The sequence below is a fragment of the Chrysemys picta genome, chromosome 16, assembly GCF_011386835.1.
Source record: "Chrysemys picta bellii isolate R12L10 chromosome 16, ASM1138683v2, whole genome shotgun sequence".
NCBI lineage: Eukaryota > Metazoa > Chordata > Testudines > Emydidae > Chrysemys > Chrysemys picta.
The window spans coordinates 4394936-4416633 of record NC_088806.1 but is presented as its reverse complement, the minus strand read 5'-3'; the positions used below and the strand labels follow the sequence as shown (position 1 = coordinate 4416633).

Sequence of the window (21698 nt, the reverse complement as noted above, 5' to 3'; positions counted from 1 at the left end):
GTAAAGAGATAACAAATGGTGCAATTTCATGATTCTTATACTGTACGTTCTAAATATAAAAAAATATATATGCGGAGATATACCTATCTCATAGAACTGGAAGGGACCCTGAAAGGTCATTGAATCCAGCCTCCTGCCTGCACTAGCAGGACCAAGTTCTGATTTTGCCCCAGATCCCTAAGTGGCCCCCTCAAGGATTGAACTCACAATCCTGGGTTTAGCAGGCCTATGCTCAAACCACTGAGCTATCCCTCCCCCCATTCTGCCAAAATTATGCTGTTGACACCTTCATAACATATTTTAGAAACTAATTGCTCAGACAAGTAATTCACACGTCAGCCTTTTAACATGACATTCTTACTTTGGATGATATTCCTGTAAGATGAAGTAGCTGGGGACTCAGGTATTTCAGAGAAAAAACATTGGCCTTGATCACAACTTTTCCCTAAAAAAAAAAAAAAGGGGGGGGAAGAAATAAGCTAAAAACCTTGTGATGCAGGAAAAACAAAACAAAAAAAATTGCCTGAAATTTACCTCCCCAAAATTGCTGTACCAGTCCAGTGAACCAAGGGCTTATGTTCTTCCTGGGTCAGTAACACATAAATGAAACACGGTAGCTATTTTCTTATAGATAGCTATTAGAACTAAGTAGCAGAACAATGTCGTTTTTCAGATTGAGGTCCTAGGTTTTCCGATGCACAATGTGACGAAGTGGGAATGTTCTTAATATTCTCTCTGAATAATGTGTGGGTGCCTCAGTTTCCCCTATGTCTTTCTTAAGTATCTAGCCGGTTGGATAAGGGTGTGCGATTGTTGCAGAGCCCTAGAGGACCAGTGTGATGCTGTCTGCACAGAGAATGGCCAACACCCTGTCTGCTGGCAACTGATGGCCTGGGCCCCTCCCCTGCAAAGGTGGCAACTGAAGGTGTTGGAGAACAAAGATCAGGTGACCTCCTGGCCCGGGAAAGAGACAAAGGCCAGAAGAGGGGCTGGAGAGTTTCAGTTCGGAGCTGGCTGGGGAAAGAGAGGGAGGCCCAGACCTGGGGTCTGGCCTCCCTGACCCCAAGATGGACCTGACTTAGGGGTCCAGTTTCTGTACCTACAAGCTCTGTTTTGGACAGTGTTCCTGTCATCTAATAAACCTTCTGTTTTACTGGCTGGCTGAGAGTCATGTCTGACTGCGGAGGTGGGGTGCAGGCCCTGTGGCTTCCCCAGAAGTCCCGCCTTCGCGGACTCGCTGGGGGAAGCGCACGGTGGGGCAGGGGATACTGACTGCTCCGAGGTCAGACCCAGGAAGGTGGAAGTTTCTTGCCCTGGAGACAATCTGCTCACAGAGAGGAGACTCCCCCAGAGTCCTGACTGCCTTTGTATGGAGTAGCTCCAGAGCATTGCCCAGTGACTCCGTGACACATGCCCTGACTATACCATCCTTCCATCTACATGGGATGCTGTTCCTTAATTCCATGGAAGAGTAGCACCAAGATGGTCTTGCTTTACACTTGGATACTATGTAGACTGGCGTATATTATCTACTAGTAACTTGGTTCTTTACATACTACTTCTTTTCTTTTAGTACATCTAATTATCCACTGAAAAAAATCTACCTAAATTCATACAACGAGCATTTTTTCAGTTATAGCAGCTCTAGTTTTAACTAGATCAAAACTTGATGTTACAAGATTTTATTCTTCCTTGTGGTATGGTTTCATCTAGTCTGCAATTGTAAATTAGCAGTTTTTCAAAAAAAAAAAAAATGGCACACTCTATATGAGTCATGTTACTAAAGGTGATTACTATTTAAACCAGGCCTGCACAACATGCGGCCCGTGTGGGCTCTCGGTGTGGCCCGCGGGGGGTGAGTAGGCAAGCAGCAGGTGAGGGAGGGGGGCTGAGGAGGCGAGTGGGCGGGCAGTGGCGGGGGCTGAGGAGGCGAGTGGCAAGTCCGTGGCTGACCTGTTCTACTGATCTGGTCTGGCTCCCATCCCCTCTCCAAAGGTTGCAGCTGTCTGGAGATGCTGCCTTCCATGCCTTCCTCATTCACTCACAGGGCAATTGATTACAAAGTGTCGGGGGGGGGGGGGGGGGGGGGGGAGGAGATCTTATTCTACTTCTAGCAAAAAGACATTTTTCTTTTACCTTAATTATACTACCTTAGGGGCCCACTATAACATACTACCAAGGTTCAATACCGCTGTTTCGGTGGGGCAGCGCTGGGGAAGGAGGGTTTGTTTCGGGGGGCAGGTGGCACTGGCGGGGAGGGGGAGGTTGTTGGGGGGGCTGAGTGGTGCTGGGGGGTTCCATGGGGGGCAATGTTGGGCAGGGGCTGGGGGGGTTCGGCGGGGCCGGGGGTTTCGGCCCTCAGCTGTTTTCTTTGGAGTAATGTGGCCCTCACTGTTTTACAAGTTGTGCAGGCCTGATTTAAACCTAAGCAGGAAGTTCTCTCATCGTTTTACTCATTTCAGACCAAACCATATCATCACCGTTCCACAAACTATATTTACAACAATTTTCATTCTAAAAAAGTCAGCTATTGGACACTGTTTTGTGTTCATCAAAGTGAGCATGTCTAAACCTTAGCTGATACACCAAAAATAACCCTGAAGTAATGGCAAGCACATTGCTGCTTTTTATTATGCAATTTGCCAAGCTTACCTATTTGAGGATCTAGGGGCACTTTCCCCAGGAGAGAAATATTTAAATTTTGGCACATCTTCTCTGCTCCTCCAGTTGTTGGAGGAAAGATCTGAGATTCAATCTGTAACATAAAAGAAAAAAGGACAAGTAATATAAGACGACGCCAGAAAAGATCATTTTGAGAACAACAGTTCTTCAGTTTTGTTTAGTGGTATGTTCCAAACATCACTTATTGAAATCCCAATTAAAACAGGACCAACATTGTGGGCTTCTGATGGCTATGTGCAGTAGGTTCCTGGCATACTATCATTAAACACATTAGAGTTCTACCCAATTAAAACATTTGACTTAAGCTTTCACACAAATCATTAAGAGCACTTTAGGTGTATATATAAACCACAAGTACCATTTCAAATACATTTGTCCTCTATTTGTCTAGTTTAGGTTACTATTTCTCCAAGACATTTATTGTGGTATATACAAAATCCTAATTTTAAAGCGGTGTGTGTTAGAATTTAAATTTGCAAGAGCAAGGGATTTGAAAGCAGACAGCGTGGCCAGCCAAAAGCTGTCACTATTTTTTAATTCTGACCTGCAAAAACCTAATTCTTTCCAATACCTGGGACTCGTGAGCAGAGACTGACAATTATGTCTGATTTTTCAAGCACTCATATTGCTTTGAGGATGTGTTCAAATGGGTAATAGGTTGATGCCAAGGAACTCACCTGAAACCCATGGACCCACATCCCCAAGACAAGCTGATCGTGCATTAGTCTGCATGTTTGATTGGTCGTTACCATCCTTCAGTTCCTTCTCTAACTGGGTCAGTAACATGTCATTTGTCATCTTGTTCCCTTCCTAGCCCAATCCTCAGATTCTATGTTTATCATGACTGGCACATACATTCCCATGCCGGATTGTTTTTAGAAAACGATTAAGGTACACAGTGTAGCTACACCCCATTCCATAATGCCCCCAGTTTGTACTTTCCTGTGTTGAAAGTGCCAGGAAAGTTCTGAAGCAAAAGCAGTACATGTAGGTCACTTATATAATGGGTATCAGGAGTTCAACATCGAAAGGAAATTGTTAGTAATACAGAAACATCTAAATGTTTGCATAAGCTTTTAGCAGCAAAACTAAACAAGAAGGGAGGATGCAACAACCCACATCAGCTATTCAGAGATGCCAGCCAGTGGCTCCTCATAATAGGAGCATTTAAGACAGAGTTGTTAAACACAGATCTTAAAGTAGGTCTATTGTTCAAATACAGATGTCTAACATGTAACATCCTGCTGTGTAGCTGAAGCCTCCATTTCAAAACTGCTATTTTTATACAGTGTTCTGGCTCCTAAAAGGAGCTACAAAACTAATCCTTGGCCTCGGGAATGCACCTTTCGTAACTATCTAAGGACAACAGTTCCTGTATAAAGGAGCTTGATACTGTTTCCACCAACAGAAACAGGATTTTTTTTTTTATTCAAGATATCAAGCAAGTTTGTGCCATGATAAGTAAATCCTTTCCCTTCCCATATGGTCACCACAAAACATACATACATTTGGACTGCGTATATTAAGACGAGTGAAAATCTTAGCAATAAGTTTTAGATAGTCTTACCTTACATTTTGGGCATACAAAGCCACTCATATTTTCAACAACACCTATGATCGGCAATTTCACCTTATGACAGAAGTTGATCTCCTTTCGAACATCCTGAAGTGATATTTCCTATCAAAAGCAAGTGTTATTTTGTCAGTCCACATGTACCGGACTTTTTCCATCTATTGATTTTCCCTGCAAAGCAAACTTTCTTAGCACAGAAATCTTTCCAGCAACTGAGCATGTTTTCCACCATCAGATTAAACATATAACCTATTATCTGGTTTACTGAATTAAGGTATCTTCTGTCTTGAGACTGACCAAAGATTATCAAGCTATTTAGATCTTTATTCAACCAATTTAGCTTCCAACATCTTTAAATCTGTCCAACAACTCTGGCATGGGATCAACCATCTTTATGCATATCACCTGCATTAATGTCATATCTTCAGAGAAAAGTATTCTTTAAATAAAGGGATTATGCAAATATTACTTTTGCACCTACTAGTTTAGTTTTTTGATGTCTTTCTGTAAACTAATCTGGTGAAGGTGTTGAGGAAGATGTGCAGGAACGGGTTTACTTGCTCTTTCCAAAGTCAATTCTAATGGTGGGAGCTCAGTGGTTTGAGCATTGGCCTATTAAACCCAGGGTTGTGAGTTCAATCCTTGAGTGGGCCATTTAGGGATCTGGGGCAAAAATCTGTTTGGGAATTGGGCCTGCTTTGAGCAGGGGGTTGAACTAGATAACCTCCTGAGGTCCCTTCCAACCCTGATATTCTATGATTCTAACACCACTCTCTAACCCTCCCCTTTCTCATTAAACATGCCTACATAACATAGGAATGTCCAGACTGGGTCAGACCAAAGGCCCATCTAGCCCAGTATCCTGTCTTCCAACAGTGGCCAGGGCCAGGTGCCCCAGAGGGAATGAACAGAACAGGGAATCATCAAGTGATCCATCCCGTCGCTCATTCCCAGCTTCTGGCAAACAGAGGCTAGGGACAACATTCCTGCCCATCCTGGCTAATAGACCATCGATAGACCTATCCTGCGTGAATTTATTTAGTTCTTTTTTGAACCCTGTTATGGTCTTCACATTCACAACATCCTCTGGCAAGGAGTTCCACAGGCTGACTGTGCGTTGTGTGAATAAATACTTCCTTTTGTTTGTTTTAAACCTGCTGCCTATTAATTTCATTTGGTGACCCCTAGTTCTTGTGTTATGAGTAGTAAACAACACTTCATCTACTTTCTCTACACCAGTCATGATTTTATAGACCTCAATCATCTCTCTCCTTAGCTGTCTCTTTTCCAAGCTGAAAAGTCCCAATCTTATTGATCTCTCCTCATACAGAAGCCATTCCATTCCCCTAATCATTTTTGTTGCCCTTTTCTGAACCTTTTCCAATTCCAATACCTCTTTTTTGAGATGGGGTGACCACATTTGCACGCAATATTCAAGATGTGGGCGTACCATGGATTTATAGAGACAACATGATATTTTCTGTCCTGTTTTCTATTCCCTTCTTAATTATTCCCATCTTCTGTTTGCTTATTTTTACTGCCCTGCACATTGAGTGGATGTTTTGAGAGAACTATCCACAATGACTCCAAGATCTCTTTCTTGAGTGGGAACAGCTAATTTAGACCCCATCGCTTCATATGTATAGTTGGGATTATGCTTTCCAAAGTGCATTACTTTGCATTTATCAACATTCAATTTCATCTGCCATTTTGTTGCCCAGTCACCCAGTTTTGAGAGATCCCTTTGTAGCTCTTCGCAGTCTGCCTGGGTCTTAACTATCTTTAGTAATTTTGTATCATCTGCAAATTTTGTCACCTCACTGTTTACCCCTTTTTCCAGATCATTTATGAATGTTGAATAGGACTGAGCCCAGAACAGACCCCTGGGGGACACCACTATTTACCTCTCTCCATTCTGAAAACTGACCATTTATACCTACCCTTTGTTTCCTATCTTTTAACCAGTTACCAATCCATGAGAACACCTTCCCTCTTATCCAATGGCAGCTTACTTTGCATAAGAGCCTTTTGTGAGGGACCCTGTCAAGGGTTTTCTGAAAATCTAAGTACACTATATCCACTGGATCCTCTTGGTCCATATGCTTGTTGACCCCCTCAGATATTTATAGTAGATTGGTGAGGCATGATTTCCCTTTACTAAAACCACGTTTGACTTCATTCCCTTCCACTCCCTCCTACCACATCCCTTGCATTCTGCTCACTAATCCCTATTTAGTATTCCACTTGTTTCCTGCCACTTGTGCCTCTGGACATTTTCTTGTTGCTCCTACTCCTGGAAAACTGTGCCTCTTCCTGCACAATTGGCCTCTTCTCTACCTTTGATTTAGCTAGACTTCTGCCACTAATCTTAGCACTGGTGCCTGACTTCAAACAAAAAGCCGCCCCCTCCCCCCCCAAAAAAACAACCAACCAACCACTATACACATCCCAAGGAAAAGTATACTAACCCAGAGGTTCTACTGTCCTTAAATAAATAAAAGCTCACCACCATTCCCCCCACCCCAACATCACTAGTATCTTCCTGCTGTCTAATGTTATCATTCCTTACTTCCCTCCTAGCACCATCTGTAAGTCAACAGTATTGCAAGTTCAGAGTCCTTTGCCTTCAGGAAGTCTCTAACATGCCACAGAGCTGTATAGAAGTTCAGCATAGTGTCATTTCAATGAGAAAATTATTTGATTTCTAAGGATCAGCATCCAATAATTTGGTTGTGATGAAAGGATTGTCCTGGGCATGGATCCCAAAGGGCAGGAAGAAGATTCTGAAGCCAATTGGCGGAGTTAAATCATCTCCTTCCATGGAGAGGCATTCCTTTGTGCTTACATGCTATAGTTGATGGACATAGTCATTTCTGTAAATTTAATAAGTGTTCCAAAGCAAAGATTTGATTTAACTGGTATTAAATTTGTAGCGATACTTCTCTTACCTGAGGAGTAGTGATTATAACTGCTCCATCTATGTGTGAGGAACTTAGATATTGCACAATAGATAAATGTTCATCTGAAGTACCTGGAGGTGTATCCACAATAAGGTAGTCAATTTCACCCCAATCCACATCACGAAGAAATTGTTTGATCATTCCTAAAAACAGATGCAAGATGAATAACAAATTTGTTATTTTCTAGCTTGTATGTTTCTAAATTTCAGGTGTGCAGTTTCCTCAATCTCCGTTGTAAACTTAAAGGAGCCAAAAGCTTTAGTGAGACATTCAGAATTTGGTCGGTTGTTCAGAAAGTCTGAAAGGCACTTTGAGAATCTGTTCTGTGCTAAACGATTACCCCAAATATGACTGCAGCCACACTCAATCTCAAAGCATGGGTCTATTCTGCAAGGAGAGTATGTAAAATGGGACCTTCTCACTCAAAATATCTGCTCTGTCTGACTTCAGCAAATATATATTTTTACTCCTGTTAACAGAACAGTGCAGAGCCAACACAGATGAGTGAGGTGGATTCTATTACTTCACATGTATCGGAATTATTTAGCAAGTTCCAGTCAGTTACATCTGCAAAAGTGCATCTATGGCAAGTGATAAAAGAGGTCACTGAAGCCATAATTTTGCTGTCAGAAGTTTCATTACTGGTAGTAATGCTATAAAATAAAGAATTCAGTTTTACTCTCAGATCCCATCTTTTCAGCTGATCATTTTAAATATAGGTGGTTTTGGATACAACAATCCTGGACCCTCACAATATCAGTACAGTATCAGAGGGGTAGCCATGTTAGTCTGGATCTGTAAAAAGCAACAAAGAGTCCTGTGGCACCTTATAATTTCGTATTCACCCACAAAAGCTTATGCTCCAATACATCTGTTAGTCTAGAAGATGCCACAGGACTCTCTATTAATATCAGTACAGAATCACTGTTTCAGAAAGATCTGCCCCTTAAGTTATACTTCCAGAGCATTCTACTCAAATTTCTCTATACTTTAACATATGCACTGTCAAACTAGAATTGAGTGTTATCAATAAAAAGCTAGGTACATTCTATTTCAGAAAATTCAGCAGAAAATGTAAGCAGAAAGCAATGAGATGTGGGACCGAAAGGGCTAAAACAAAGTAATTTTAAATCTGCGGTAACATGGAAATCACACGTTAAGTTCTGAAAAAAGGATAAGCAGTTTTTTTACATAAATTCATCAGCAAAACTGGCTCAAAAGAATATTATCTATTGCCATAACCAAATGGTCTACTTCCAGTTTTCTTTTATGCACAAAAGGATAGTAAAAACAAATAGTATACATGTAAAAGGTTGAATTATCAACCAAATAAGTTTTGCTAGCTACATTCATTTACAAAAAAAACAAACAAAAAAACCACACACCACACACACACCCTGAACATCAGGTAACTTGAAAATTATGATGTTGAATATTGCAATTTCTTTCAGATATGCAATCAATTTAGGAATCTTTTTTAAAACGTGATCAATATCCATGCCTATTTAGAAAGTTCATCAGACCTGTGTTAACAAGGAGCAATAAACTATAGATATAAATTCTGCCCAAGTGTGAAAAAAAGTATCAAATGTACACGTTAATCAGTAGTATGCATGCAATGATATTTTATCAAATATAGACTCCTTAGTTTCCATCTAGCCAGTCTAAACTAAGTTGTTCTGATTATGTTAGAGAGCTCAGTTCAATATACGATAACCACCCCAGAGTGAAAGGAAATGCTCAGAATAACTGCTTTGCCAACAAACCAAGTTTTATATGGAAAAAAGGAAACACTGTCTAAATTGCAATAGTTTATGCTCCCCGATGCAACAATCAACAACAATGAAAATACTTGAGATACAGACCGTTTTTTTTGGGTCCTCTCCAGATAACAGCATCATCAGGACCACTGAGCAAGAACCCCACAGACATTACACACAAGTTTTCTTCAACATACTAGAAAAGAGGAAGCATACTATTAAGATAGCCCAGAAAGAAATTTACTTACCAAAATAATATCCTTACCAGTTCTTGAAAGATTTTAATGGATCAAAACATAGTTTAAGAAAATGGATGTTTGAAAAAAATGCAGCGTCCCTACTTTTCCTCCATCAGTCAAAGGCTGCACGATTTCTGTACAACAATCAGTAATCTGACTATATTTACATATTAAAGAGCCTTTTACAAACAGATAATGCAATAAATCTTCACAGAATCACTACTGAGAAGGCATGTGGCTAAAATGACTTCCCTTTCTCTCTCAGCATCAGAAAAATGTGTGTGTGGTGGCATGTACAAAAGTTTGAACAAAATCTGAACTATTTCCATGCATTTTGTTAATAACATCACCGCTGTTATTCCTTGGGATTTAATTATCTGCAGTTTTATTATAAACTGAAGTGAAGTATTATGCAAGTGCATGAGAACCAAAAATAATTGAAACCGACTAGTCTCTTTTCGTTGTCCAAACCAAAATAAGTGCAAAGGGAAATAGTTGAAAAAGCGAAACTTTACTTTGTTTTAAAATGTTCAGTTATAATAACCCACTGTGATGTTAGTAACAGAAGGAATTTTTATAAAGCTATGATGTTTAACCTGTAGTGCCTCTTTAAGAAGCAGGACTTCTGTGTATGGAAAAAGAGTGGGTAGGAGGGAGAAAATAGTTCTAGTTTCTCTCTGGAATAGGCCCCCCTAAACTGCTTTTTTTTTTTTTTTTTTTTTAAAGAAAAGAAAAAACCTCACTAGCTTACCACCGGAGACCATCCAGAACCACTCTGGTGAACCTGAGGATAAAAGCAATGTTTTAAAAACCCATATATACACACAAAGTATGTAAAATATAAGATACACTGTAATGATAGCGGATTTCTTGGCATCTGGTTTGAAATGTAACCATATTGAAAGAGTCAAATGGCCATGTAAGAAACTGCAAAAAGGCAGAGTTCCTGAATTAGTCAGTAAACAATGAATTCTATTGATGAAATGGCTGTTGCAGCAAACAAGCTGCCTAACAATCCGCAATATAGCTGTCATTCCCTTACTGCAGAAAAGTTAACCCTGAAGGACACCACTCAAATATTTGAAGGAAAGAGTCAGATGCTGCTAGCCATTGCCTGTAAATATAGGGATACCTGCTAAAAGTTTGCTACGTAGTACAACAAAACCAGAAAGGGGACTGGCAACCAACTCCAGAGAAACACAAGCATATACAAATTTCTCTCAAAGACAATACTTCCTTATGCCAATGGCATTACTTTCCTATTAATGTGTCAGCCTGATCATAGATAAATGTCTTAGGCCTGGTCTACACTAGGAGGTTATGTCGAATGTAGCAGCGTTAACTCGAATTAACCCTGCACCCGTCCACACAAAGCTATTTATTTTGACAGAGAGGTCTCTTTAAATCGATTTCTGTACTCCTCCCTGACGAGGGGAGTAGCGCTAAATTCGACATGGCCATGTCGAATTAGGGTAGGTGTGGATGGAATTCTACGCGAATAGCTCCGGGAGCTATCCCACAGTGCACCATTCTGATGCTCTGGACAGCAGTCCGAGCTCGGATGCTCTGACCAGCCACACAGGAAAAGCCCCGGGAAAATTTTAATTCCTTTTCCTGTCTGGCCAGTTTGAATCTCATTTCCTGTTTGGACATCGTGGCGAGCTCAGCAGCACTGGCAATGATGCAGAGCTCTCCAGCAGAGGTGACCATGTAATCGCAGAATAGAAAGAGGGGCCCAGCATGGACTGATCGGGAAGTCTTGGATCTGATCGCTGTGTGGGGCGAGGAGTCCGTGCTTTCGGAGCTGCGATCGAAAAAACGGAATGTGAAGATCTATGAGAAGATCTCCAAAGCCATGACGGAGAGAAGATACAGCCGGGATGCAACGCAGTGCCGCGTGAAAATCAAGGAGCTGAGACAAGGGTACCAGAAGACCAAAGGGTCAAACGGACGCTCTGGATCCCAGCCCCAGACATGCCGTTTCTACGAGGCACTGCATTCCATTCTAGGTGCGGCCGCCACCACTACCCCACCACTGTCCGTGGACTCTGACGATGGGGTACTGTCCACGGCCGCTTCCTCAGAGATGTTCGCGGACGGGGAAGATGAGGAAGGAGATGAGGAGGACGAGGCAGTCGACAGCGCTGATTTCCCCGACAGCCAGGATCTCTTCATCACCCTCACGGAGATCCCCTACCAATCCTCCCTAGGCGGTAACCCAGACTGTGAATCAGGGGAAACATCAGTAGGTAAGTGTTTTAAACATTTATTTTGAACAGAATAGGAATGGTATCTTAACAATGGGTTTTTCATGATTAGTGTGCCCTAGGCGCTTTAGTTTTTAGTCCTTGCCAGTGCAGCTACTGGAAAATTCTGTCAATATGTCCGGGGATAGAGCAGAAATCCTCCTGGGACATCTCCACGAAGGTCTCCTGGAGGTATTGTGAAAGCCTTTGCATCAGGTTCCTGGGGAGAGCAGCCTTATTGCGTCCTCCATTGTAGGAAACTTTTCCGCGCCAGGCTAGCAGCAAGTACTCTGGGATCATTGCCTCGCAAAGCATGGCGGCATACGGCCCTGGTGCTTGCTGGCATTCACGCAGCATGCAGTCTTTCTCGGTCTCCGAAATCCTCATCAGAGTGATATCGCTCATGGTGACCTGCTTTGAATTAGGGAAATGTTAGTATTCGGACTGATTGCCTGTTCCTTTACGTAACTGTAACTGGCCGTTTACAGCCACGCGGTGGAGGCGTGACAGGGGCAGCATGCAGGGATCTTTCCCGGGGACAGCCGCGAGGGGGCGTGGGACAGGGACAGAGTTCATGCTGGCCGGACTGCTGGCAGCAGGAACTGGCCGACCCTAGGAGCAGTGCTTGGAACGTGAAAGGAAGGCACTGCTATAAATTAAGCTTTAAGCAGCCAAAAGTCTACGGCTTACTATGTCCGCCTGCTAGCCGAATTCCGTTGTCCGGCCCCGCTTGTGTGATCTGTACAGCAAGTCCCCAGGCACTCAATGGGAAGGCCGAAAATTCGACCTTGTACTGAGTGCGCATGTGATAGGTGCTGTGCATGGTCTTGTTCACAGAGAAAGACTATATTCATTGTTCGCAAAACTGTATCTTTCTGAGGAATTCACTCCCTTTTTCCCCATCCCACAGCTGCGAGTGTCTCCCGAGCTACCCTGACATCCCCCTCCCAGAGGCTGGCGCAGATCAGGCGACGAAAGAGAAGGACACGGGACGAGATGTTCTCAGAACTTATGGGCTGCTCCCGAGCCAAGGCGGCACAGCAGACCCAGTGGAGGGAGAACATGTCGCAATACCAGCGATCACACAGCGAACGGGAGGACAGGTGGCGGCAGGAAGACCAGCAGGCGACTCAAACGCTGCTTGGACTAATGAGGGAGCAAACGGACATGCTCTGGCACCTTGTGGATGTTCTGCAGGACCGGAGGCAGGAGGACAGAGCCCCACTGCACTCTCTCTAACCGCCCCCCCCCCCCCACAAAGTCCCATCCCCCCCTCACCCAAAGTCCCAAGAAGGAGGGGCGGCAGGGGCCGTGAAAACAGTCACTCCACCCCTGCAGCCTGCTCAAGTAACAGAAGGCTCTCATTCCCAAAGATTTGATAAGTCCTTTCCTTCACTCCAAAAGCACCTCACCCAAGCCCCCGTCCCAGTTTCATCCCCTGTGTTGTTGTTAATAAAACATATGTTTCTGTTCATTATTGTTTCCGTCATGTTCTTTTAGAGGAAGGGGGGAAAGGGGGTTGGTAATTGGAGAGGACGGTCACCTTTACCAGGGTACAGACACGGGAGTAGGTTCAGCAGAAAGTCACACACACATTGCAGTCACTAGGCACCCTGGTCAGTCTGGGAGGTGGTTTTCATGTTCGGGGGGGGGGGGGGCGGCTATGTGAGTTTGTGGCAGGGGAGGGCGGTTAAAGATCTTATGCAGCAGTCCTTAGCCTGGATGACAGAGCAACGCAGCAGGGGATCTGTAACCGCCCTCCCCTGCCACAAACTCACATAGTCCCCACACACAGAGTCCCGAAAAGGAGGGGTGGCAGGCTCCGTTGAAACAACCAGTCCACCACTGCGGACCGCTCTAGGAGCAGGAGCCTGTCATTCCTCGAGTTTAGAAGCGTCCTTTCCATCCCATCACTACACCCACTCCCCACCACAGTCTGCGTCCCAGTTGCAACACTTTACCACGAAAGCCTTAATAAAGAAAAAGGTGTTAATGAACAAAGTTTCATTTATTTTATTTTTAAAGGTGTGTTAGAAGGGGGAGGAAGGGGGTTGGTAACTGGAGAGGATAGTCAACATTAACTGGATAAAGAAACGGGGGAAACTTCACCTTCTGAATAAACAAACTTAATAGTCACAGGTTACCCTGCTCACTCTGGAACCTAGCTTTCAAAGCTTCCCGGATGCACAGCACGTCCCGCTGGGCTCTTCTAATCACCCAGCTGTCTGGCTGGGCGTAATCAGCAGCCAGGCGATTTGCCTCAACCTCCCACCCCGCCATAAATGTCTCCCCCCCTGCTCTCTCAGAGATTGTAGAGCACACAGCAAGCTGCAATAACAATGGGGATATTTTCGTTGAGATCAGAGTGAGTCAGTAAGCTTCTCCATCTCCCCTTCAGACATCCAAAAGCACACTCCACCACCATTCTGCACTTGCTCAGCCGGTAGTTGAAGAGTTCTTTTTCACTGTCCAGGGCGCCTGTATAGGGCTTCATGAGCCAGGGTATTAGCGGGTAGGCTGGGTCCCCGAGGATCACTATAGGCATCTCCACATCCCCAACAGTTATTTTGTGGTCCGGGAAGTAAATACCTTCCTGCAGCCGTCTAAACAGACCAGAGTTCCCGAAAACGCGAGCATCATGAACCTTGCCCGGCCATCCGACGTTGATGTTGATAAAACGTCCCCTATGGTCCACCAGTGCTTGCAGCACCATTGAAAAGTAGCCCTTTTGGTTAATGTACTGGCTGGCCTGGTGGGCCGGTCCCAGGATAGGGATGTGAGTTCCATCTATAGCCCCACCACAGTTTGGCATTCCCATCGCAGCGAAGCCATCTATGATCACCTGCCCGTTTCCCGGGGTCACTACCTTGAGAGCAGTAGCTAAACGATTGCGTTGGCTACTTGCATCACAGCAACCCCCACAGTAAATTTGCCCACTCCAAAGTGATTTGCGACTGACTGGTAGCTGTCTAGCGTTGCAGGCTTCCAGAGGGCTATGGCCACTCGCTTCTGGACAGTCAGGGTTGCTCGCATCCGGGTGTCCTTGCGCTTCAGGGCAGGGGACAGCAACTCACAAAGTTCCAGGAACGTTCCCTTACGCATCCGAAAGTTTCGCAGCCACTGTGATTCATCCCAGACCTGCAGCACTATGCGGTCCCACCAGTCCGTGCTTGTTTCCAGGGCCCAGAATCGCCGTTCCACAGCATCAACATGACCCATTGCCACCATGAAGTCCACGGCGCGGGGTCCCGTGCTTTGTGACAGGTCTGTGCCCCTCTCAGACTTCATGTCCTCACCGCGCTGCCGTAGCCTCCTCACCCGATTTCTCAGCATCTGCCTCTGAAAAAGGTGGATGATAAGGTGCGAGCTGTTGACAACGGCCATAACTGCAGCGATGATCGCAGCAGGCTCCATGCTCGCAGTGCTGTGGCATCCACGCTGTCAATCACCAGCAAAAGTGCGCGAACTGATTGCCCGCCGGCGCTTTCACAGAGGGAGGGCAGGAGTGACGGCTGAATGACGACAGTTACCCAAAACCACCCTCGACACATTTTTTGCCCCAGCAGGCATTGGGGGCTCGACCCAGAATTCCAATGGGCAGCGGGGACTGCAGGATAGCTGCCCACAGTGCACTGCTTCCAATGTCAACGCTTGCCCCGTTACTGTGGACTCACAACGTCGAATTACTGTCCTTAGTGTGGATACACACGTTCGATTTTGTAATATCTGTTCCACAAATTCGCTTTAAGTAAAATCGAACTACTCTCGTAGTGTAGACATACCCTTAGAGGCTGCTAATCGCATGGCAAAGAAGGCTCAAATATCCTTCTAATACAAACAGTACCATACCCTATAAGCAATGTTTAAAAGTAAATTCCCTGTACAGCATGTTAAGTGTCTTACTCCTATGCCAGTTAGCTAGTCTTTAAGGAAACAAAGGTGAACCTTACTAACACTAATGGTGTACGTGATTAGTACCAAAACACTGTGTGCCTCTACTTCTCAAAAATTGAAAAACAGAGCTATAATAAGGCTGCATATCACTAAAACTTCAGAATTTCGTACAAAGTGATGATTCTGCACTATTACAGTCTTCAAAAGCAATAAAATTCGTTTTATGTTGTGTTATCCTGGCATTAACTGTTTACTTGAAGTGTGTAACTCATTTGTACAAGCTAGTCAAGCTGTACTGAATTTGGAGCGGCTCAGCTTGCTTTTTATTATGTAAGCATTTCCACACATATTCCCCAGGAATTTATTCTTGAACAAGCCCTAAATATACAAAAAAAAAGGCAAACTAAGTCAAGCAGAACTCCCAGTAAATAACCTATTAGGCCACTTGAGACAAGTTGCTCTTACTGTTTTTAAAGCAAAAACAATCTTACCTGTTCTCCCTCTATACCCATTATTTTAGGGATTGATGGTCCACAAATATCTATGTCCAACAGAGCAATCTAAGAAAAAAAAAAGTTGGAAATAAGTGCACAGAGTTGTTTACATGATATAAATTAGAAGCAAACACTAAAATGAGTTGAAATTTGGAGAATATTTAGCTTAGATTAGTAATGGGAAATGAAGCATTCTGACATTAGATCACTGGCGTGAAGACATCACTGCCTTTACTAAATTCATTTTTGGTAGCAGGCCCAGTTCTAATGGGCAGTCATTCACCATCTCAATTTAAATTAATTGGTATCTTCCTTGGTAGTTGACTGAGCATTAATCCTTCAGTTTTATTCTTAGTATGCCTACAAAGAATATAGATCCACCTTAAAAGAGGCACTGAATAACAAAATGATTGGTAGTATCCTCCCAGAAGTTTGAAACCCTGTCTTTATCTGTTTTAATCGTTTACATCTAACAAATTCCACCCCCTCCCCACCTTCAGAGGCACAAATGTAACATGATCTTCACAAAACACAGCTCTTGGACCTGGGTGTAATTCATGCTCCCTCTGGTGACTGAGCGGTATATAAATTATACAGAAAAACAATTTCTATATTTGTGTATGTATTTAATGTCTCAGTAACAGAGTGGTGGGTTTATAAAAAGATTTAGAACCTAGATGGCACTGCTCAAGCATGTAATCTTGAGTATCAAATTATTGGATAATACAACAAACTGCACCAACTACCTTCAAACTGATGTAATTAGAATGCAACCGTCAATGGCTGATAGTGAAAGCATATGAATCAAATAAAATTTTAAGCAACTGCATTGTATGGTTGAAAAGATCTAATAACTTTTATTGCATTTTCTTAGAGGCAAATTACCAATGTTCTGAATTTATACTGTTGCTTATGAAGATTCACCTTGTCAGGCCTCAGCAACCCTAGTTCTACTTGCATGGAGGCAATGTCAAACTCAGGTAATTTAATTTACATTGGGAAAGTGCAGACTGAACTAACTTATTCAGTAGTATGAAGGCCAAACTATCCACATAGTCACAGATTTCACTTGCCAACAGGCAAGCAGCATAAGAAAATATTTCACTTAGTTGTTACATATTGTGATTTGTCTAATGTATAATATGTCACAAAATAAAGTAACTTATTTCTAGGGGTTTTTTTTATTTCTTTAACATGCCTGAAATAATGATTGTATAGGTCAAACAATATTCTGTAGAAACCTGTTCCATATAGGAATCAGTTGTGCCACATCAAGGTAACGGGAAATGAGAATTGATCCAATATGAAGTGTTTGTGAAAGATTTGTCTTTCTGAATGAAGTAATACCACATGTGGAAACTCAAAAGCACGGGAAAGGATTTAAAAGCTATTAATTTAAGGAAAGTTCTTTCCTGAAAAACAGAAGCTGATTTCATAGCATTAACTGCAAGCCTACTGAGACAGATTTTAGGAAAAAAGTTCATAAAAATAAAAATCAATCAGTACTAAGCACATAGCACACATGTTCAAGATGTTGTTACTGAACCCATGTGCTCTTTGTCTTGCCCAAAATTTCTCTTTGTGCATACTGACAAAAACAACTTTTTACCGTTATCAGCATTGAGGAATCCAGACAGCATTAGAAGAGTCGGCTACATTCTAGACTACCTCACGTATGAGCAACACAAATGTCTAAGCTCATATTTAAGAAAATATTGGTTTATGGTGACTGAGGAAGAGCTGCACACCACATAACTTGAACCCAGGCTTCACATTGAGTCTGTTGGCAGTTAAGCTTACATTATGGGAACAAGTAAATAACTTTTCCTTATTCACTTTCTCCACACCACTCGATTTTATATACCTCTATCATATCCCCCATAAGTCTCCTATTCTCCAAGCTGAAAAGTCCTAGCCTCTTTAATCTCTTCTCATATGGGATCCGTTCCAAACCCCTAATAATTTTAGTTGTCTGTCTCTGAAGCTTTTCTAATGCCAGTATATCTTTTTTGAGATGAGGAGACCACATCTATATGCAGTATTCAAGATGTGGGTATACCATGGATTTATATAAGGACAATAAGATATTCTCCCTCTTATTCTCTATCCCTTTTTCAATGATTCCTAACATCCTGTTTGCTTTTTTGACTGCCACTGCACACTGCGTGGACGTCTTCAGAGAACTATCCACGATGACCCCAAGATCTCGTCTGATCTTGTTCTGCTTGGTAACAATCCGAAGCAGTGTGGACTGACGTGTTCATTTTCATTATCTGTGGCAGATGCCACCAACAGAAGGTTGATTTTCTTTTTTGGTGGTTTGGGTTCTGTAGTTTTTGCATCGAAGTGTTGCTCTTTTAAGACTGCTGAAAGCATGCTCCACACCTCGTCCCTCTCAGATTTTGGAAGGCACTTCAGATTCTTAAACCTTGGGTCGAGTGCTGTAGCTATCTTTAGAAATCGCACATTGGTACCTTCTTTTGCGTTTTGTGAAATCTGCAGTGAAAGTGTTCTTAAAATGAACAATATGTGCCGGGTCATCATCTGCTATAACATGAAATATATGGCAGAATGCAGGTAAAACAGAGTAGGGGGACATACAATTCTCCCCCAAGGAGTTCAGTGACAAATTTAATTAATGCATTATTTTTCTAATGAGCGTCATCAGCATGGAAGCATGTACTCTGGAATGGTGGCCGAAGCATGAAGGAACATATGAATGTTTAGCATATCTGGCACATAAATATCTTGCAATGCCGGCTACTAAAGTGCCATGCAAATCCCTGTTCTCACTGTCTGGTGATATTGTAAATAAGAAGAGGGCAGCATTATCTCCTGTAAATGTAAACAAACTTGTTTGTCTTAGCAATTGGCTGAACAAGAAGTAGGACTGAGTGGACTCGCAGGCTCTGAAGTTTTACATTATTTTGGTTTTGAGTGCAGTTATGTTACAAATGTAGGTTGTTGGTTTTTTGTAACTTGCACTTTCACGACAAAGAGCTTGCACTACAATACCTGTATGAGGTAAAGTGAAAAATACTGTATTTTGTTTATCATTTTACAATGCAAATATTTGTAATAAAAAAAACACACACTTTCATTTCAATTACAACACAGAATACAATATATATGAAAATGTAGAAAAACATCCAAAATATTTAATAAATGTTGGTTGGTATTCCATTGTTTAACAGTACGATTAAAACTGATTAATTTTTTTGAGTTAATCACTTGAGTTAACTGCAATTAATCGACAGCCCTACTAAATATCTACCACTTTAAACATATCATAGAATATCAGGGTTGGAAGGGACCTCAGGAGGTCATTTAGTCCAACCCCCTGCTCAAAGCAGGACCAATCCCCAGACAGATTTTTGCCCCTGATCCCTAAATAGCCCTCTCAAGGACTGAACTCACAACCCTGGGTTTAGCAGGCCAATGCTCAAGCCACTGAGCTATCTCCGCTCCCTGAATGCTTTAAGACAAGGATAGTAGAGCAAGTAGCATTCTAAAATGAAATTATAAGTTATTAAACTAGTAGCTACCTACAAACCACTCCCATCAACGCTTATATAAGTAACTTGTCCATGACTAGTCCTATGGAATGATTTATATGGTTAAGTGGCTGCAAGTTCAGGGCCTTACATTACAAGTAAGCAAAGAAAGATGCGACTTCCACATGACTAGAATATATGCAGAGACCCACAGAGTTAAAACTGTGAAAACTGTAGCACAACACATCATGGAGATAAGAAGTGTATAAAATAAAACTTTACTATCCAAACATTTCAACACACACCCAAAGAGATTAATAAAACAGATTAGAGAAGAAGAAATTATTTCTGGAGGATTTATTCTGGACTCCATCATCAATTATCCTCACTGAGACCTCTGGAAGATACTACAATATTAAAATGAGAAGGAATACAATAGTCCTATGCTCTAGCAGCAGGGTCCACTGACATTAAACATGCCAGGGAACTGTCAGATGCATTTAAAAAGATCTGAGCCCATATTCCTTGGTTCTGCTAGGGATATAGTGTGGTTAGATCACATCCGAATATACAAGTTTGTCTATCCCACATGCTAACTATGTTAATATATTCTCTCTTCCATACTAGTATGTCAATAGCAAATCCAGATTTTGCACTTTAGCATCATGTCTCTATATTAATCATTCAATGCCATGTCTGTCTGTTCTATTCAACTTTTATATTTAGAATTTTCTATACATCCGGTTACCCTGGAAAACACTGCCCAAATTTGTTAGAACTTTATTTGCATTGTAGAAAACCATGAAGACACTCTCTCAAAACTTTATTACAAAGACTTAAAAACGATAGATACTCCACTTGTCCTCAATGTCTGTAATAAAAAAAAAACCTAGAGCATTTCTTTTATTCATGTACCATCAAACTACTAGACTTTGACAACAGTAATGAAAACCAAGTAAAATACCATCTGTAAGAACCAACTGTAACTGTAGTTTTAGGTTGTCTGATAAATAACAAAAGTCTGGTATATAATTTTTAGCATTTGTCTAAAAAAAAAAAGTTATGTAGTCTTTTCTCCCAGCACCTTGGACGTGTTAAAATGAAGTTTAAAATCAGATATTCCTGCCTATATTTTTACCCCAAGCTGCAGTCTCTGTATATCCACACAAAGACCTACTGGAGAGGGGTTTCTCACCTGTTTAGTCTCGTCCTTTGCTAAGCCATGAGCCAAGTGGGCACTGAAAGTGCTCTTGCCGACTCCTCCTTTCCCAGACAAAACTAGTATTTTGTGCTTCACAATTTTCATTTTCTCCTTTATTTCTTCTATAGCTGCAAAGGTGTTCCCAAGAGTTTGCGCCATGAGCATAAGGGATGGCACCCTAGGAACCCTCAGCCTAGGCCCCCCGCCACCTGAAAGGGCTGCGGGCCAGAGTTTCGATTCTTCTCCCCATGCACCCCACCCCTCTTCCCCAAGAGACATTCTCAATGCACTCAACCAGACACCCCCCAATAACTACCCCACCCCCCATCCCCACACACCCCACCCCTGAGAGACATGCTCAATGCACCCCCCAGATACCCCCAATTACTACCCCCTCCTCTGCCCACTCCCCTCCCAAGAGACATGCTCAATGCACTCCCCAGACACCCCCAATAGCTACCCCTCCCCCCCATGTATCCCACATCCTCCCCGAAAGACATGCTCCATGCACCTCTCAGACACCCCCAATTAGTACCCCTCCCCCATCCCTACACCCCCCCTCCCCAAACCCTTCCCCCAGAGACATGCAACCACGCACTCCCTAGACACCCCCCAATAACTCCCCCACCCCCACCCCTGAGACATGCTCAATGCACCCCCCAGATACCCCCCCCCCCGCGGCTCCCCGACCCCCAGCGCACTCACCCGGGTCCGAGGCGGCGGGGCCGCCGGCGGCGCACAGCCCCTGGCTGGGACACCCCTGGCAGGCGGCGGCTCTGCCCGCTTGGGCGCTGCTGGTGCCGGGGCAGCCTGCAAGGGAAGGCGAAAGAGCGGGCGGGGACCCGGGTCAGGGGAGCCGAGACGCCGCCGCCACCGAGGCCCCCCGCGCCGCGCGCCCAGCTCCCCTCACCGTGCGGCGGCGGCGCGGCTCCGGGACCCTCCGCCATCGCTCAGCCGCTGCGTCAGCGCCACTTCCGGGGCGGCGGGAAAAGCGGCGGTCACGTCTCCCCGTGACCGTTGTGACGTCACTGATCCGTTAGCGAACGTGCTGGCGTAAAGTCGCGCGACGCTCCCGGGTCACGTGGTTGGGCCGCCGCCGAGAGCAGCCCCCTCCCCAGCAGGCTCTCAGCGGCTCCTGGCCCGCTCCCGCCCCGG

General features: G+C 43.5%; 2 protein-coding genes across 4 annotated transcripts in view; one reads left to right on the top strand and one right to left on the bottom strand.

Moving 5' to 3' along the window:
* The window catches only part of LOC101941939 (cytosolic Fe-S cluster assembly factor nubp1-A-like), a 24769-nt gene extending 3071 nt beyond the window's left edge, over nt 1-21698 (bottom strand). The window contains exons 1-10 of one of the 3 annotated variants that reach the window (XM_065570115.1): nt 21454-21650; nt 21249-21353; nt 20538-20671; nt 15846-15914; nt 9966-9998; nt 9081-9171; nt 7204-7358; nt 4250-4360; nt 2653-2755; nt 362-445 (exon numbers count right to left, since the gene is read on the bottom strand). In XM_065570115.1, coding sequence (XP_065426187.1) covers nt 362-445; nt 2653-2755; nt 4250-4360; nt 7204-7358; nt 9081-9171; nt 9966-9998; nt 15846-15914; nt 20538-20671; nt 21249-21353; nt 21454-21490 — 922 coding nt within the window. In that variant the 5' untranslated portion in view covers nt 21491-21650. Of the gene's footprint in view, nt 1-361; nt 446-2652; nt 2756-4249; nt 4361-7203; nt 7359-9080; nt 9172-9965; nt 9999-13449; nt 14800-15845; nt 15915-20537; nt 20672-21248; nt 21354-21453 lie in introns of those variants that run through there. The other 2 variants (XM_065570116.1, XM_065570117.1) reach the window with 2 other exon arrangements.
* LOC135975970 (uncharacterized) lies at nt 9970-12707 on the top strand. The gene is made up of 2 exons (XM_065570146.1): nt 9970-11463; nt 12371-12707. The coding sequence occupies exons 1-2, from the start codon at nt 11070-11072 to the stop codon at nt 12697-12699; spliced, it is 723 nt and encodes a 240-aa protein (XP_065426218.1). The 5' UTR covers nt 9970-11069; the 3' UTR covers nt 12700-12707.

Excerpts from the sequence above, each read along its gene's own strand:
- LOC135975970 (XM_065570146.1), top strand. The coding sequence starts at position 11,070 with ATGACGGAGAGAAGATACAGCCGGGATGCAACGCAGTGCCGCGTGAAA. Across the intron at positions 11,464-12,370 it reads ATCAGGGGAAACATCAGTAG|CTGCGAGTGTCTCCCGAGCT; the intron begins GTAAGTGTTTTA and ends CCCATCCCACAG.